Genomic DNA, 19,055 nt, shown 5'->3' with positions numbered 1-19,055 from the left:
AACCAGCCCTACAGGAGATATTAAGGGGGGGTTCTATAAAAGTAAAAAGGCCCCAAGAGTGATACAGAACAGAAAGTCACAATCTATAGAAACAAAGACTTTACTGGCAACATGGCATCACTAAAATCACATCTCTCAATAATCAGTCTCAATGTAAATGGGTTAAATTCTCCCATAAAGTGCCACAGGGTTGCAGATTAGATAAAAAGACATGACCCATCCATTTGCTGTCTACAAGAGACTCATTTTGAACCTAAAGATACATCCAGACTGAAAGTAAAGGGATGGAATACCATCTTTCACGCCAATGGACCTCAAAAGAAAGCTAGGGTAGCAATTCTCAAATCAGACAGATTGGATTTTAAACTAAAGACTATAGTTAGAGATACAGAAGGGCACTATATTATTCTTAAAGGGTGTATCCAACAAGTGGATATGACAATTATAAATATATATGCCCCCAACAGGGGAGCAGCAAAATACACAAGCCAACTCTTAACCAGAATAAAGAGACATATAGATAAAAATACATTAATAGTAGGGGACCTCAAAACTCCACTATCAGAAATAGAACACCCATACAAAAAATTGACAAAGAAACAAGAGCTTTGAATGCCAAACTCGACGAGTTGGACCCCATAGATATACATAGAACACTACACCCCAGAACCAAAGAATATTCATTCTGCTCTAATGCCCATGGAACATTCTTAAGAATAGACCATGTTCTGGGTCACAAAACAGGTCTCAATTGATACCAAAAGACTGAAATTATTCCCTGCATATTCTCAGACCACAACGCTTTGAAATTGGAACTCAACCACAAGGAAAAATTTGGAAGAAACTCAAACACTTGGAGACTAAGAACCATCCTGCTCAGGAATGACTCGATAAACCAGGAAATCAAAAATCAAATTAAACAATTTATGGAGACCAATGAGAATGAAAATACAACAGTCCAAAACCTATGGGATACTGCAAAGGCAGTCCTAAGGGGGAAATACATAGCCATCCAAGCCTCACTCAAAAGAATAGAAAAATCTAAAATGCAGTTTTTATATTCTCACCTCAAGAAGCTGGAACAGCAACAGAGGGACAGGCCTAATCCACGCACGAGGAAGCAGTTGACCAAAATTAGAGCTGAAATCAATCAAGCAGAAACCAGAAGTACAGTAGAGCAGATCAACAGGACTAGAAGCTGGTTCTTTGAGAGAATCAATAAAATTGACAGACCACTGGCAAGACTTATCCAAAAGAAAAGAGAAAGGACCCAGATTATTAAAATTATGAATGAAAAAGGAGAGGTCACGACGAACACCATTGAAATTGGAAGGATTATTAGAAATTTTTATCAACAGCTATATGCCAATAAACTAAGCAATCTGGAAGAGATGGAATCCTTCCTGGAAACCTATAAACTACCAAGATTGAAACCGGAAGAAATTGATTCCTTAAACAGGCCAATTAATTATGAAGAAATTGAGTCAGTGATAAACAACCTTCCAAATAACAAAACTCCAGGCCCGGACGGTTTTCCTGGGGAATTCTACCAAACATTCAAAGAAGAAATAATACCTATTCTCCTAAAGCTATTTCAAAAAATAGAAACAGAAGGAAAGCTACCAAACTCATTCTATGAGGCCAATATTACCTTGATCCCCAAACCAGGCAAAGACCCCCTCAAAAAGGAGAATTACAGACCGATTTCCCTAATGAATATGGACGCCAAAATCCTCAACAAGATACTTGCTAATAGAATCCAACAGTACATTAAAAGGATTATCCATCACGATCAAGTGGGATTCATACCTGGGATGCAAGCGTGGTTCAATATTCGCAAATCAATCAGCGTGATACATCATATCAACAAGAAAAGACTCAGGAACCATATGATCCTCTCAATCGATGCCGAAAAAGCATTTGACAAAATACAGCATCCTTTCCTGATTAAAACCCTTCAGAGTGTAGGAATAGAAGGTACATTTCTCAATCTCATAAAAGCCATCTATGAAAAGCCTACTGCAAATATTATTCTCAATGGGGAAAAGCTGGAAGCCTTTCCCTTAAGATCAGGAACTCGACAAGGATGCCCACTCTCGCCACTATTATTCAACATAGTACTAGAAGTCCTTGCAACAGCAATCAGACGACAAAAAGGGATCAAAGGTATTCAAATTGGCAAAGAAGAAGTCAAAATGTCTCTCTTTGCAGATGACATGATACTCTATATGGAAAACCCAAAAGAAGCCACTCCCAAACTATTAGAAGTTATAGAGCAATTCAGTAACGTGGCGGGATACAAAATCAATGCTCAGAAATCAGTTGCATTTCTATACACGAATAACGAGACCGAAGAAAGAGAAATTAGGGAATCCATCCCATTTACAATAGCACCAAAAACCATACGTTACCTTGGAATTAACTTAACCAGAGACGTAAAGGACCTATATTCTAGAAACTATAAATCACTCTTGAAAGACATTGAGGAAGACATAAAAAGATGGAAAGATATTCCATGCTCATGGATTGGAAGAATTAACATAGTTAAAATGTCCATGCTACCCAGAGCAATCTACACTTTCAATGCTATCCCGATCAAAATACCGAGGACATTTTTCAAAGAACTGGAACAAATAGTCCTTAAATTTGTATGGAAACAGAAAAGGCCCCGAATCTCCAAGGAACTGTTGAAAAGGAAAAACAAAGCTGGGGGCATCACAATGCCGGATTTCGAGCTGTACTACAAAGCTGTGATCACAAAGACAGCATGGTACTGGCACAAAAACAGACACATAGACCAATGGAACAGAATAGAGAGCCCAGAAATGGACCCTCGGCTCTTTGGGCAACTAATATTTGATAAAGCAGGAAAAAACATCCGGTGGGAAAAAGACAGTCTCTTCAATAAATGGTGCTGGGAAAATTGGACAGCTACATGCAAAAGAATGAAGCTTGACCACTCTCTCACACCATACACAAAAATAAACTCCAAATGGATGAAAGACCTCGATGTGAGACAGGAATCCATCAAAATTCTAGAGGAGAACATAGGCAGCAACCTCTACGACATCGGCCAAAGCAACCTTTTTCATGACACATCCCCAAAGGCAAGAGAAACAAAAGATAAAATGAATTTATGGGACTTCATCAAGATTAAAAGTTTCTGCACAGCCAAGGAAACAGTCAGAAAAACTAAGAGGCAGCCCACGGAATGGGAGAATATATTTGCAAATGACACTACAGATAAAGGACTGGTATCCAAGATCTACAAAGAACTTCTCAAACTCAATACACGAGAAACAAATAAACAAATCAAAAAATGGGCAGAAGATATGAACAGACACTTTTTCAATGAAGACATACAAATGGCTAACAGACACATGAAAAAATGTTCAAAATCATTAGCCATCAAGGAAATTCAAATCAAAACCACACTGAGATACCACCTTACGCCAGTTAGAATGGCAAAAATAGACAAGGCAAGAAACAACAATTGTTGGAGAGGATGTGGAGAAAGGGGATCCCTCCTACATTGTTGGTGGGAATGCAAGTTGGTACAGCCACTCTGGAAAACAGTGTGGAGGTCCCTTAAAAAGTTAAAAATTGAGCTACCCTATGATCCAGCCATTGCACTACTGGGTATTTACCGCAAAGATACAGATGTAGTGAAGAAAAGGGCCACATGCACCCCAATGTTCATAGCAGCTCTGTCCCCAATAGCTAAATCGTGGAAGGAGCCAAGATGCCCTTCAACAGATGACTGGATTAAGAAGTTTTGGTCCATATATACAATGGAATATTATTCAGCTATCTAAAAGAATGATTTCTCAACATTTGCTGCAACATGGATGGCACTGGAGGAGATAATGCTAAGTGAAATAAGTCAAGCGGAGAAAGACAATTATCATATGGTTTCTCTCATCTATGGAACATAAGAACTAGGAAGACTGGTAGGAGAAGAAAGGGATAAAGAAAGGGGAGGTAATCAGAGGGGGGAGTGAAGCATGAGAGACTATGGACTCCGAGAAACAAACAGTGCTTCGGAGGGGAGAGCGGTGGGGGAATGGGATAGGCTGGTGATGAGTAGTAAGGAGGGCACGTATTGCATGGTGCACTGGGTGTTATACGCAACTAATGAATCATCGAACTTTACATCAAAAACAAGGGATGTACTGTATGGTGACTAACATAACAAAAAATATTTTAAAGAAAGGAATGCCAAATTCAAAAAATAAAAAATAAAATAGTGCATTGACAACCCAAGGAAAACTAGTTTCCAACAATTCTTAGTATACTGGCAATTTGGCACAGAGACTCAGGGTTTGAACTATAAAGTCCAACAACTCAGCATAGAATTCCAGCTCCACCACCTCTGACATGATTGATCTAGTTTCCTCATTTGTAAATGGACACTGTAATACTACCCACCTCAAAAATGGATAGTGCAAAGTGTCAGAAACCAAGCCAAAAAGGGAAGGGAAGGATGGAATACGTACTGAGCACATTTCCCTTAGCTCTCAAAGATGTTCACATGCATGCACACTGTATAAATGAGGAAACCAGCCTGATAAGAATTTATGCAAGGTCACACAGAGAGGAATCCAAACCCAACCCTGTCAACTCCAAAGCCTACTTCTTTCTACATGCAAGGCTATAAAGGTATCAATGTCGAAGGCTGATGAAAAGTCAAAAAGAACAAAGATGGAGAAGACATTATGTCAGGTGGTAGAAAGAAGTTAATAAAAACTTACTTGTGTAATTTTGATGGAAAGAGAGGGAAGACTAAGTCAGGATTGTAGCTTGATTAAAAACTGTTAAGAGAAGGCTTTTGGTAAGAGTAGGAAAGCTTTTGAAAATAAGGGCAGAAGGAAATGTGCATTCACCTAAGAAGGTAACATTTTGAAGATAACTGAAAGAGGGAGAGGACTGATGCCAAGTAGTTTCTAAATGAGGCAGGAAAGGATGGAATGAAAGCACAAATGGGGATGTTTCCCTCGGCAAGAAAGTGAGACACGTTAGGGGAATCAAAAGGATGATGGAAGAGAGTTAAAGGAGCTCAGGTAATATAGCCTCATTCATTAAAAAGGGAACACAGAGACTATTCCAGAAAATTGGATACATGTTTAGGACTTGGATCTTCAGCTATGTCAGACAGGTGTACGGCTACAATGTTGCAACCACACAACCTGATGAACATATTTCTACTTCTTGGTAAAACACTGGTTAGTGTTGTAACTAAATTATCTGACCCTTTAAAAATTAGCTGTCTCATGTATGCCAAAGAGCCACTTCTTTTTTCCTTTATTTTTATCAAATAATTCACATTCTCATCAATTCAATATTAGTGAGCATCTACTATACATTAGACACTTCAGAGGAGACAACAGTAAACAGGACATTCATTCCTGCATTCAGGGTGTTATCGGCATTATAGTCATTGCCTTTTTGGTAAGAATCCTAAGAACCCTTCTTTTGTTAAGCTTTATCAAATCCTAGGGAATTTCCAGCAAAAGAAAAACTCAGGATACTCCCTCTGCCCTTCCCCTCAGCATCTACCGGAATACTCAATAACATACATGCATTGACATGCATTACCCAAAAAACCTATATTGATACAATTAAAAGAACAGTATTCAACAAGCCTATGATGATACAATTAGAAGAATTCTACCAAGAAGGCCTCAAGGTTGACTGAAGGGCTGATACAGACGTAGAAGTCCAACCCCTTCTCTGATTTAGTAGGTGATCTTAGAAAATGAGCTTTAGAGGTTTTTTTTTTTTCTTTATAAAAAAAGGATGTCATTTATGACATTCTCTAAAAGTCTAGGCTCTGTCGGATTTAACTCCAAAAGAAGGAACCCCAACAATTAGGAATTCATGTATATTTAGATCATTTATATTTACTATACTATGAACTGTGAATACTTTTCTAAATAATCTTAACATATTTTGTACTTTTATCTATAAATCTTTTCCAGAAGTGTTCAGATTGACAGTAAACCAACAGAAATATAAAATACCTGAACTAGAGCAAGTCAGTCTAATTCACGGTATACTGCAGTTTCTCAGAAATATTTTTTTAAAATATACTCTATATCATTCTGGAGGGTCATATTATTATATAAAGACCAAATAGCATTTTAAAGAAATGGGCACTGGTATTTCTTTTATCTTCAGCAAAGGCTTAGAGCCAGTCCAACAAGAGTGCTTTATGCAATCTTAAGACTTTTCCAGTAATTCCTTAAAAGCCGTAACAATTTAAATAAAATGCAAAGATAATGTCTAAAGAATCAAGTACTGCTCTTTCATGATATCCCAAATGCTCATGATACTGTTTTAGGATCACTGATAATCAATCCATCAGTGGACTGGAAAGCTATTTTCCTGTTTACATAAATTGATGTATTTTCTCCTTAAGGTTTATTGTACTCCTTCCCCAAAGACACAATGTACGCATCAATACTGCCATTAAATTACTCTTACTGGTAGCAATAAACAGCACAGTGTAATGGGCACCTTTAGCAAACATAATGCCTACTTCTATAGGTCAAACTTTTTTTTAAAATATAATTTGGTATGTCATTTTGATTTTTTTAAATAATTAGCTTTACTCAGGTGTAACTTAGATATAAAATTCACTCTTTTAAGTGTAGAGTTCTGTAACCTTTGATAAATGTATACAGTTGTGCAACTACTCCCACAATCAAGATTTGGAATATTTCCATCACCCCGAAGAGTTCTCCTTCCCTCAGACTCTACCCGCAGGTAACTGTTTTTTATCCCTATAATTTTGTATTCTCTAGAATTTCATAAAAATAAAATCATAAGTAAGTAGTCCTGTGTGTCGTGTCTGCTTTCTTTCACTTGGCACAACGCTTCTGAGATTCATCCATGTTGTTTCGTGTAGCGCTCTTCCCTTCTTACAGTTGAGCAGTATTCCAGTTTTTGGCCATTATAATAAAGTTACTATGAACGTGTGAGTACAGGCATCTGTGTGGCCATATGTTTACATCTTTCTTGGGTAAATCTCTCGGGGTGGGACTGTTGGGTCTTGCAGTAAATGTACATCTAACTTGTAAGAGACTGCCAAACTGCTTCCCTGCTGGCAATGTGTGAGTGGTCGACGTTCCATATCCTTACCAACACTGGGGCTGGTACTGTCAACCTTTTAAATTCTAGCCACTCTAACAGATACACAGTGACATCTCACTGTGGTTTGAATTTGCATTTTCCTAATGATTAAACATCTAGAGCATTTTTACATGTGTTTACTGGCCATTCACACATGCTCTTTGGTGAAGTGTCTAGATTCCCATTTTCTAGGGGCACTGTTTTTATTCTCATTAACTTGTACGTGTTCTTTATACACAATAAAGTCCTGTTATCAGATACAAGTTTTGCAAATATATTTCTTCCCAATCTGTGGTTTCTTTATTTTCTTCAAAAAAGAAAAGTATTTAATTATAATAAAGATCAATTTATCAGTTTTTTTCTTTTGCAGTTCTTGCTTTTTGCATTAAAAAATCTTGGCTAACCCAAAGTCACAAAGATTTTCTATGTTTTCTTTTAGAAGTGGCACAGCTTTATCTCCTACTATTAGGTGCATAATCCGCTTTGAATTGCATACGGTGGGAAGGAGTTCAGAGCATGTTACCTCAAGATATGACACTTCGGCATATTGATTATTTAGAGTTAAAGGCACTGAAGAAATAATATGACCCACCTTTTTTTCCAGGAAATAAAACTCCCATGTGAAAGATGCCCTCCGTGTAGCAGCAGGAAGACATTCTTATCATCAGAGACAGGGAACATGGGGCCAAGACATCTATACAAATAAACTTTGCTAAACTAACCCTTATCTTCCCAGTTACTTCTTCACCATTTACTACCACTAGACCAAACTGCTTTCTCTTGTCAATTCTTCACAAATTTGTCTAAAAGGTACAAAAGCTTCCTGCTCTGGTTGTTTGTTTAGATCTTCATTCTCTTGTGCTCCCATGTACATGTAAAAATTTAATAAAATCTGTATGCTTTTCTCCTGTTAATCTATCTGGCTTATGTCAGTTTAATTCTTAGGCTGGGCTGGAGACCCTAAGAAGACAGGAGAATTTTCTCTTCCCCTACAGGTGCAAGGGAAGAGTCAAGTACTTTTTTTCTCTTGCATATGGATATTCAATTGTTCCAGGACCATTTGTTGAAAAGACTATCTTTTCCCCACTGAATTATCTTGGGAGTTCTGGGCAGCCTTTACTTTAGTGTTAATTTACCCCCACTACTAAAGTGTAAACCTTCTGGCTGATGGCAACACAAACTCTTCCCAGACCCGTGTGAGTCTTGTTAACTGTTCAGGCTACAGCTTTCCTCTGGTTCTTTCCCTGGTCTGGTAGAGTTTTACCTAAAACATGTATAGATCAATGTTCTGAAAATTCCCGCAGGAAGGAGGCCAAGTCAATCTTAGGGTTTTCCTATTTGTTTCCTTCCTCTCAGGAATCACAGTCCTGTGCTGCCTGCATTGTCCAACATTAACAAGGTTGTTTCATATATTTTGTCCAGTTTTCTAGTTGTTTTCAACAGAAGAACAATTTCTGTAGCACTTAATTTTTCATGAACACCTGTCACTTTATTTTTAAATAATGCAGTACATGGCTAACTCTTAAAGCTTACAGAAAGTTTAGTACTCTTTTAAATTTAATTTCTCTAATATTTTGCTGCTGTCCTTTCTTAAAATCTATGCTTAATTATTCTTAGCTTTCCTTTTTCCCCAGTTTTTCACATGTATGACTTTATAGGAGCTTGTCATATTCTTATACATTAACTTCAAGTATAAGACTGAGTTTCTTTTATTCTTCACAAAATGAGCATTCAAAATCAAATAAATACATAAATCCCACACTGGTAATTAGAAAGAAGAAATTCCAAAGAATTTTAAAAGTTTTTTAATATTAAAAAAAGGAACTTATATGCCCTTTCAGCCTTTAACACAATAGGCTATCCTATTACATTATATTATCATATTACATTATGTCATATATTATGTCATATTATATCAATCACCAAGTATAAACACGTAAAAGACACGTCAAAAGCAACACTGGTTTCCCTGGCCATTTGCTCAGGAACACCTTCCTGGATACTAATTAGACCCACTGTTCCTTGTTCTCGTTTCTCTGGCCATGGACTTTGTACTCCAGCACTCCTAAGGATTAGTGATCCTACTGAAATACCTTTCCTTGGCTTAGTGTCCTTGCTGACACAGTTGGGCTTTGGGAGAGTAGGGTCTCAATCTCTTCTACTCATATTTGATTATTGGTATCACTTGCAATTCTACAAAAATGAACACTTCCCTCATTGGCCCTGAAGAACCTTCTTTACTTTGGCAAACGTGCTAGTCTTATTACCGGAAAAGGGAGATGAAACAGGATAGCACTTCCTACAGCTCAAAGTTAAAAACCAAAACCCAACTAAAAACTAAGCAGAGGACTTGAACTAGACATGTCCAGCAAGCATATGAAAAGATGTTCAGTATCACTAATCATTAGGGAAATGTAAGTCAAAATCACAATGAGCTATCACCTCATAGCCATCAGGATGGTAGAAAAAAGATAGAAAATAATGAGTTGGCAAACTATATGCACTGTTATTGGTGGGAATATAAAATGGTGCAACTGCTATGGAAAACAGCATGGAGTTTCCTCAAACAATTAAAAACAGAATTACCATATAATGCAGAAATTCTGCTTCTGGGTATATATCCAAAAGAATTAAACGCAGGGTCTTGAAGAGATATTTGTATACCCATGTTTATAGCAGCATTGTTCACAAAAGCAAAAAGGTAGAAGCAACCCAAATTAAATGCCCATCAATGATGGATGAGCAAAATGTGGTATATACATACAATGGAATATTATTCTGCCTTAAAAGGGAGTGAAATTTTGGTACATGCTACAACATGTTTCAACATTACGGTAGGTGATATAAGTCAATCACAACAGGACAAATGCTGTATGATTCCACTTACGGGGATAATCAGAGGAGTCAAATTTACAGCAACAGAAAGTAGAATAGTGGTTGCCAGGAACTGGGGTAAGAGGAAAATGGGGAGTTGTTATTTAATAGGTATAAAGTTTCACTCAGTTTTGTAAGATGACAATGTTCTGGAGATTGGTTGTACAACCAGGTGAACATACTCAACAAAACTGAATTATATACTTAAAAATGGTTAAGATGGTCTTTTTTAAATGTACTTTACCACAAATAAAATGTGCACGCACACACACAAGGGTATGGCAATTGGAGACTTTGGTTAAGTTTTCCCTAATGCGAGCTATGCATTGTGACATCTGAATTGCCCAAATAGCTTACGTGGATTGTTTGGCATCATGAACAACATACACCTAAAGGGGGATTAAAAGGAGATAAGAGGAATTCCAACCACAAGTATTAAAAAAAGTATTGAACTTTGAAGGAAAATCTAAGAAAGGACATGAGAAGCCATAAACTAAGGTACTATGAAAATTGCATCAGTTGTAAAGAATTTATGAGTCACTCCTATTTGTTATTTTTTTAACCCATGCTATCCTACAGTGATTAGCAGTAAAAAAAAAAAAAAAAAAAATTAGAAATCTAAAGAAAGGATTTACAAAAACTTATGTTTTTATTTAATGATAAGTAAGTATGTGGAAAAGATTATGTCCTTCCCCATGGGCAACATGAGTAGATGGCTGCAACTTGGACCATAAAAAGACTAGATGAAGACAGGAGTCCCTGAAGGGCCCACAGGGGTTAGGAGCAATCCTAGAAGCTTACTGACACAAGTATTAGAATCTTTTCAAAAATTTGTTCAAACATCTCATCTGCAAACCTTTCACTGAGGCACCAAGAGCTATTTTCACCTTCAGGGCTGTTTTTGGCGTATGTTTCTGGTTGAGACCATTAAAATGAACCCTGCATCTAAGCTCCATCAGGGAAGCCTCCGTGGGGATTTTCTGATCCTCACATCATGTTGTTCCCAGCAGATACTAATATTTTGGAGTCATATTTGAACTATAGACCAACTGAATAAAAATCCAAACCTGTCCTTCTGATGAGAGTGCTTACACTCATCCTAGCCTACAGTGATCCTAGCTATGATGAGTGGCTTGCCAGGTACCCTCTTCTCAATGCAGAATAATCGTAATGCCAGAAGAATTGAAAGAAAACTGAAAAAATATTGAGTTCTATCCCTCAGTTTTGGGGTAGGACAGTAGTTTTAAAATAATATGTCATTTTGCATATCTGTACTGCTTTAAAGTGACACCATATAGGTATGAGGTAATGTGCTGCATGACTCTTCTCAAATGAAATTACTAAGTGCATACTTAATTGGGCCCTATTGCTCGGGGGAAAAAAAGAGGAATACTAGTTTCTATATTGCTCTGGAAACAAAAGAACCAGCTTAACATTAGAATCCTTGAAATATAAAATGATTATCTAGATTTAAGCAAGCATTCCTAAAAGCTGTTAAAACTCACACTAATTTACTATTGTGAGTTAAGAAAACATACGACTGATCTATCTACTCTAATTTATGCCTATCCTTGAAAGTTAACAGAATTCCAATTACTAAATAAGACCCTAAGAGACTAATTTGGGATTTCCACCTTAAGAATATAGTTAACAATGAGAGGGGTGTCTGCGTAGTTGGTTAAGTGGTTAAGTGTCTGCCTTCTGCTCAGGTCAGGGGGTCCTAGGATGGAGGCCCCCCCCTTGGGCTGTCAGGCTCCTGCTCAGTGGGGAGTCTGCTTATCCCTCTCCCTCTGCCCCTCCCTCCCCACCCTGGTGTGCAAGAGCAGCTCTCAAATAAAATCTTTTAAAAAAAGACAGACAATACAGTAACAATGGGGAAGTGTTTTCATCTTCACAGGTGAAACTTAAAATTTTTTGTAAGTTTTGTGACAACTGAAATGTGACAATTATACCTATCAACTGAAAAATACTATCAGATAAGGGCAAGCTATTAACACCTTTTCTATAAAGTAAAAGGAAACACACTTTTTTCTCTCCTCTGTGTATGTCTGAAACATTCCAAGTCTCATGCTCATGGTTCCAAGCATGTCAGTACTCGTGCACTCCTTTATACAAAAACAGCTTTTGTTTTGCTGTTACCAGCTGAGTCACATCGTAGAAAGATCCAAGTGTGCCTAACACTGACAAACACTGCTTAAAACTCAGCTTAGATGGGGCCTCTTACTAGTTTAAAAGTTTTTTTTTTTTTAATCAAACCTACTGCTTAGAAAGACCATATACTGATCTGACCATATTCAACTGAATTTATAGATTAATGGCAGAATTTCAATATATTATAAAAAGACTATACTCCAGTAGGCCAACCTATCTAATAAAAATGTCCTTAATGCTTGTCCCCAGGACAAGGAGGACTCCTGGGAGATGAGACATGCCTACTGAAGTCTTTCTCTGTTACAGTCCCAGGACCTAAAAACAGCTCAGCTTTACTGTCAACATCCAACAGGTAGACAAGGCACATGGGTTTAGATAAAGGTTTTGTGAAAATGCTTTCTGAGGCTCAAATGAGTTCAGAAAAAAAACAAAAACAAAAACCTGTGCAGTGGTCTGGGTCACCACCATGGAGCTCTGAAACAAGAGGCTTCAGAGAGGCTTCCTTACCACAAGGATTCACCACACTTAGGACAGAAATGATCCACACATTACCTTCAACTGTTCTAGGGCAAAAGATGAACCATCTTGCTGTAAATTTTCAACTATCTGTTCCACAGTATTGGCTGAGAACCAACTAGAAAAAAGGAAACACATGATTTTACCAATCTGCAAGCGATTTCTTCTTTCCAAAATAGAAATGACTCTAAACACAGGTTTTCCCCAAACTCCATTTCAATTATGAAAAATTTTCCAAGCTATTTTACAGGATGGTGAAATAAAACCTTGCTTCTCTGGGTAAGTGTTTGCAGTCTACTTTTATTAATGCAAAATAAAGCCTAAATTTTCTCTTATGCTTTCTTGCATCTATTACCTACAAATAAATATCTTAACTGTGAAAAACTGATGCTTCTAAAATGTGGAGATAGTTATCTTATTTTCCAATAGTTTGTATCCTCCCCTTCTGTTCCTTAAGCCAGTCTATCAATCTCTCAAATCACTGCACAAAAAATCTTTTGCTGATCAGCTTCATAAGACCTTCATAAAAAATGACTCTATGAAGATAAAAGATAATTCAATTATTATTTTCTAGCCTCTTTCCCATCAAAAAAAAAAAAAAAGTTTTGCACTAAATGAATCAACACGATAGATTATTTCAGTATAATGGACTTATTTCTTCCCTGAAAGAGTAGACAAGAAGCTACTTCCAAGAGAAAAAATAAAAGCACTATACTATCTGATCTCAGAATTCAGTGCATTAAACACAATGCAATTACAGTGTTAGCAAATTCAATTTAATATAGTCCTTCCAAAAGAATAGATGTACTGAGACCTCTCTTTAAGTACCTGTTTATTTTGTCCATGTGTTCCTCAAGTATAAAAGACTTGTCTTGATCAATCTTGGACTGTTTAAAAAAGAAAAATCTTGTAATTCACTTGAAGTAACCCAAATCTTCTAAAAATCCTTTAAAATGTCATCCTATTTAATGATACACTTTGTGACAGATTATCACTTTCAGTCAAATTATATCCAACAGCCTCATAAATAGCTACCACATGTTCGAAATTCAGATGGTGTTATTCCAGACTAGCTCTTAAATGTGCCAAAGGCAAAATATGTTCCTTCACTTTTATTTATATATTATTATATATGCTACATTATCATTAAAGTATGGCAATGAATTAAAGATTGTAAAGGACCTGAGACATCATCCAGCCCAAATTTCCATTTGATACAGAAAACTCCTACCACATCCCTGATATCTGTGTAGCACTGACCTCCAGGGAGAGAAAACAGTAGCTTGAGAAGGAACTCCCAGTGCTTGAATAACTATACTTAGGATTTTTTTCAAAAATTCTGGACCGAATAAGTCCTCTCATGTTTATAGGCCTAGTGAATCCTGCTTCCACCTCTTTTCTCACAAAATGCAGTTTTGTGTCCCCTCACAGTCAGGCCCTTGTTACATACAAGTTCCAGTTTATCAAGTGTGGAATGTACACATTAGCTATGGGTATGACTAAATCATAGCAAAGGGCATCAGGGCTGCACATATCCTTGTTTGTTTGGATACAACGCTTTTACTAATAGGACTAAGTCTGAGTTAGTTTGGGGGCAGTTCTATTATGTTGCCTTTTTGTTTTTTTTTAACCCAGTGTTATTGTAGGCTACATTTTTCCAATGCTGTACTTTATAAATTTGGTACTTTGGACTGAAATACAAAATTTTCACTTATCTCTATTGTGATCCTGTGATTTATTTTTTTTAAAGATTTTATTTTTAATAATATTTTTTATTATGTTAGTCACCATACAGTACATCCCCAGTTTTTGATGTAAAGTTCCATGATTCATTACTTGCGTACAACACCCAGTACACCATGCAACACGTGCCCTCCTTAATACCCATCACCAGCCTAAGATTTATTTATTTGACAGAGAGACAGCCAGCGAGAGAGGGAACACAAGCAGGGGGAGTGGGAGAGGAAGAAGCAGGTTCCCAGCGTAGGAGCCTGATGTGGGGCTCGATCCCAAGACCCCGGGATCACGCCCTGAGCCAAAGGCAGATGCTTAATGACTGAGCCACCCAGGCGCCCCTCTGATTCTGTGATTTAAAATAAGAAATACAGGGGCACCTGGCTGGCTCAGGTGGTAGAGCATGCGACTCTCGATCTTGTAAGTTTGAGCCTCACATTGGGTATAGAGATTATTTAAAAATAAAATCTTAAAAAATAAAATAAAATAATAAATACATATTTGGTCTTTGCCCATGTATTTGTTCTTTGTTCCTGGCTCACAGCTCCCCAAGACTTTGAAATTTCTTTAAGAAGAGTATCTTTTGTTGTATTTGGTCTTTTGTCCTGAAATTAAGGTGAAATGGGCCATTTGTTATTCATAACAAGCCCCTTTCCATCATGGTTATGTTAACAGGGTGACTTTTGGAAAGCTCCTAAGAATGGGGCTGGTCTCCAGGGGAACCAACCAGTTATTAGAAGATTGGAACTTTCAGTCCCACTTTCTAATCAAGCCCCATACCAACACTACCACCATTTCTCACCTCCCTCCCTCCACCCCCAGTGAGGAAAAAGGGGTTGGAGATTGAGTTCAATCACCAATGACTAATAACTTAATCAATAGTGACTATGTAATAAAGCTTCCATAAAAATCCAAAAGGATGGAGTCTGGAGAGCTCCAGGTTAATGAACACATGCACAAGTGGGGAGAGTAGTACATCCCAACTTCATTGGGACAGAAGCTCCTGGGCTTGAGACCCTTCCAGACCTTGCCCTGTGTACCCTTTACTGGACTATTCATTCATATCCTTTACCGTATCCTTTATAATAAACCAACAAACACTAAGTGTTTCCGAGTTCTGTGAGAAATTCTAGCAAATTATCAAACCCAAGGAAGGGGTCATGAGAACCCTGATTTGTGGCCAATCAGAAGTACAGGTGACAAGCTAGGACTTGTGACTGGCATCTGAAGTGGGGTCAGTCTTGTGGGACTGAGCTCTTAGGTTGTAGGATCTGATGCTAACTCCAGGTAGACAGTGTCACTACCAAAATGAATTCTAGGACACCCAAGTGGTGTTGCATTGAATTGCTTGATGTGTAGAAAACCCACATATCTGATGTCAGAAGTGTTGTGAATGTGGTAGTAGTGTGAGAATAAAGGAAAACACAGGGAGTGTTTTCCCATACATTTATTACCTTTCACACTGATACTATTAAACGGGTCACTCTAAACTTGAAGGCTTTTTTTAAATCCATATTCTTTTACCTTTTTTTCTTAGTTTCAAATCAATTTGATCAAAATGCTGTCAATGTTCTCACCCAAATCACTGAGAAAAAACTGAAAAGGCCAAGACGACTTCATCTGTAGACTAATACCCCCATGTTTAGCAGAGCTCTCTAAAGCCCTTCAAGTCCCACCCAGGCCAACCCATGCTATATTTCCCCAACACGAGAGACTGCCAAATGCCTTGACAGAACTGGATGAAATCCTCACGTGCTCTGTGTTCATGTTCATTGCACTGAGCGTTCAGGGGTTCGGTCAATCCATTTTCATCTTCTTCAGTTCTGAATAAATTTTTATATTATTTTTCTAAATATTTCCTCCCCTATCTCTTCTCTGTTATGAATTCCTAATAATTAGATGTAGATCTCTTGGAATGATACCTCTAATGTTCCTTTCTCTCCATTTTCCATCTTATTATCCTTTTTGTCCTTGTATAGTTCTCCGCAACCTTCAATTTTAATCTAATCTGTTGTGGGGGTTTTTTCCCTTTTGTTATCACATTTCTTTTTTATTCTTTGACTACTATATTACATCTATTCTTATTTCACAGATGAAATATTTTCCTCTTAACAATTACAGTTTTAACAATTACAGTTTTTCTAAGTTTCCTTTTCCCTGCACTGCTTGAAGTGCCTTTTTTATTTTGACCAATTTGTTTTTATGCTTGCCATAAAAAAATTTTTAGCATGAAGTACTAAAATTAAGTAGCTTTATGTGTAAAGTTGATCACAGTTATAGGCCTGTCAACTGTCTGAGGCATTATAAAATGATTAGGCAAAGACCTGGATGTTTCATTGTTGAGGGGGGAATGTCCTCAAATGTCAATATCTACAGGTTTTTTCCTTTTTCTTCAAATGTACTGCTTAGGACTGGGATGGTACTATTGACTGAATGTTTGTGTCACCCCAAAATTCACATTGAAACTCTAATCCCCAAAGTGATGGTACTTGGAGGTGGGGCCTTTGAGAGGTAATTAGGTCAAGAGGGTGGAGTCCTTATGATGGGATTAGTACCCTTATAAGAAGAGACCTGAGAGAGCTCACTTTGCTGTGTGAAGATATAGAAAGAAGGTGTCTGTCTATCTGTAAACCAGGAACAGGTCCTCACCAAGAATCTAATTGTCTGACACCTGATCTTGGAGTTCCCAGCCTCCAGAACTGTGAAAAATAAATTTCTATTGTTTAAGCCACTCAGCCTATGGTATTTTTGTTACAGGTGCCCAAACTGAGAGGATATTTAATAGTCTGGAAGCTAACTAGGCAAAGAGGCTAGAGGTCTTCCTATTTATATGTTCTGCCTCTTTTTAGTAGAGCACTTCACTTCACCCTCCCCTGCGGTCAGCTAGGTCTATCTGATTTGACCTAAGCAGTAAATTTCTACTCTTCAGCCAAGCCATGAAAGGGTAGCTGGTGCTACAAGAGGGAGACTCCCGGAGGCCTAACTGCTCCTTATAAAAATTTGCAGGGATCCTCTTGTTTTTCTGCCCATCTCCACATCCCAGTCTTCAGGGGACTCTGGTACCTTACAGAGGGTATAGAGCAAGAACTGGCTTGCCTCTTACTGGCTTCCCCTACTGAAGGATAAGATATTTCAGTGCTCTCAAATGTAAAGTAGCTGCCCTTATCCTTCTGTTTTCAAGTTTCCAAAATATTGACATCTCATACCTGCCGCTGTCTCCTCTTCCGTTCTATTTGTCTTTGAGGATTTGTGCCTTTTTTATTCCTTTGTTACAATCTTAGTGGGGTTCTAGAAGGGAGCATGTATTCAACCCGTCATGTTTTACCAGAAGTCATGTACATTTTTATAGATTTTTGGCTCTTAAAAGAAAATTTAAGTTACACAACATAAATCAGGAATTAAAAGTGAACACTGAAATATATTTTATCATTATATTTAGATATGCGCCAGAGTTTCACTTTAGCAGCTCAACAGCGTCAACACTGAACCATCCATTAGAGAAATGTCACGGTGCACTGCAAAATGCCCTTGCAAGGGCCAATCACAAGGCTACACGTTGAAATTCACCAGCAATGAGAAGATAAGCTGTGTTGTTGTGTGGCAAAGAAGTCATCTTCTTGGATGTCTATCCTAACAATTCTGAAGCTCTGATCCTTCCATCAAGCCTTCAAGTTAATAAATCCCAGCATCCTTATATCTACAAACTATAACATTCACCAACTGCTAATTTTTCAATCATTTCCCCTTCCCCATGAATTAAAATCTGAAGTTAGAATACTGATGAGATTACCTTTGCATGGTAAGCATCTAAGACATCTGCAATATTTTCCTTTGAAGGAGCTTTTAGGGCTAACAAATCTTCTTCTAACATGCCCAACTAAAAGAGAAAAAAAAAAAGGAAAACAGATTCGAACCCCAATACAAACACGGACTTTTTTTTTTTAAGAAACCTTGTACTCTTTTTAAAAATACGTGTCTTAAAATTATGATGTGCTCTCTTCAGCTGAATCAGTGAAGGAAATTTTCTCTGAAGTTGAATGCACACACATTCCCACACAGCAAATGCTGCTTTACAAGGAATTAGATAAAGATGGAAGAAACTAAAGAGGAGAGAGACATTCATGTTTGTTTCTATTAAACACTTGAAATGCAGTACTGCAACCAAAGATCTGAATTATAAATTTTATTTCAATTAATTTTCACTAAAATTGCCACATGTGACTAATGGTTACTACAGTCAATGCAGAGCTCTACAATATAGCCACACTTAACTCTCCCATCTATATCCCTCACATACTAGTCTATGCTCAGCCAAATGGGACTTTTTATTGTTCCCAAAACATAGCTAAGCTTTCCTGCCCACTCGCTTGCTCATTACATGTTTCCTCTATCTAGAATGCCTTTTCCTGACAATACTCATCTTATGGCCCAGCTGAACTGCAACCTCTATGAGAAAAATTCCAGTCTTTTAAGTTTTCCCTCCTTTCAATCTATTGAATACTTTCTCTATATTCTTTGTTTACACTTCTCATATTCTACTTTGTCAGATGAGACAGATGGTTATTTATCTTTTATCTTTTGTGCCCACCTCGAGTCTCATCGCCAACATTCATTACTCCTTTCTGTTATCCTGTATAGGCCCTGTGAAT

General features: G+C 37.5%; 1 protein-coding gene across 1 annotated transcript in view; it reads right to left on the bottom strand.

The window, feature by feature from the left end:
- The window catches only part of HIBCH (3-hydroxyisobutyryl-CoA hydrolase), a 115,253-nt gene that overhangs the window by 20,095 nt on the left and 76,103 nt on the right, over positions 1 to 19,055 (bottom strand). Inside the window, exons 9-11 of the mRNA XM_008687264.2 lie at positions 18,197 to 18,283; positions 13,501 to 13,559; positions 12,709 to 12,790 (exon numbers count right to left, since the gene is read on the bottom strand). Of these exons, the coding sequence (XP_008685486.1) occupies positions 12,709 to 12,790; positions 13,501 to 13,559; positions 18,197 to 18,283 (228 nt within the window). The remainder of the gene's footprint in view (positions 1 to 12,708; positions 12,791 to 13,500; positions 13,560 to 18,196; positions 18,284 to 19,055) is intronic.

The sequence above is a fragment of the Ursus maritimus genome, unplaced genomic scaffold (genome assembly GCF_017311325.1).
Source record: "Ursus maritimus isolate PB19 unplaced genomic scaffold, ASM1731132v1 scaffold_1, whole genome shotgun sequence".
Taxonomy (NCBI): Eukaryota; Metazoa; Chordata; class Mammalia; order Carnivora; family Ursidae; genus Ursus; species Ursus maritimus.
Note: the sequence above shows the minus strand (reverse complement) of the source record. Positions and strands in the feature narration are given on the sequence as shown.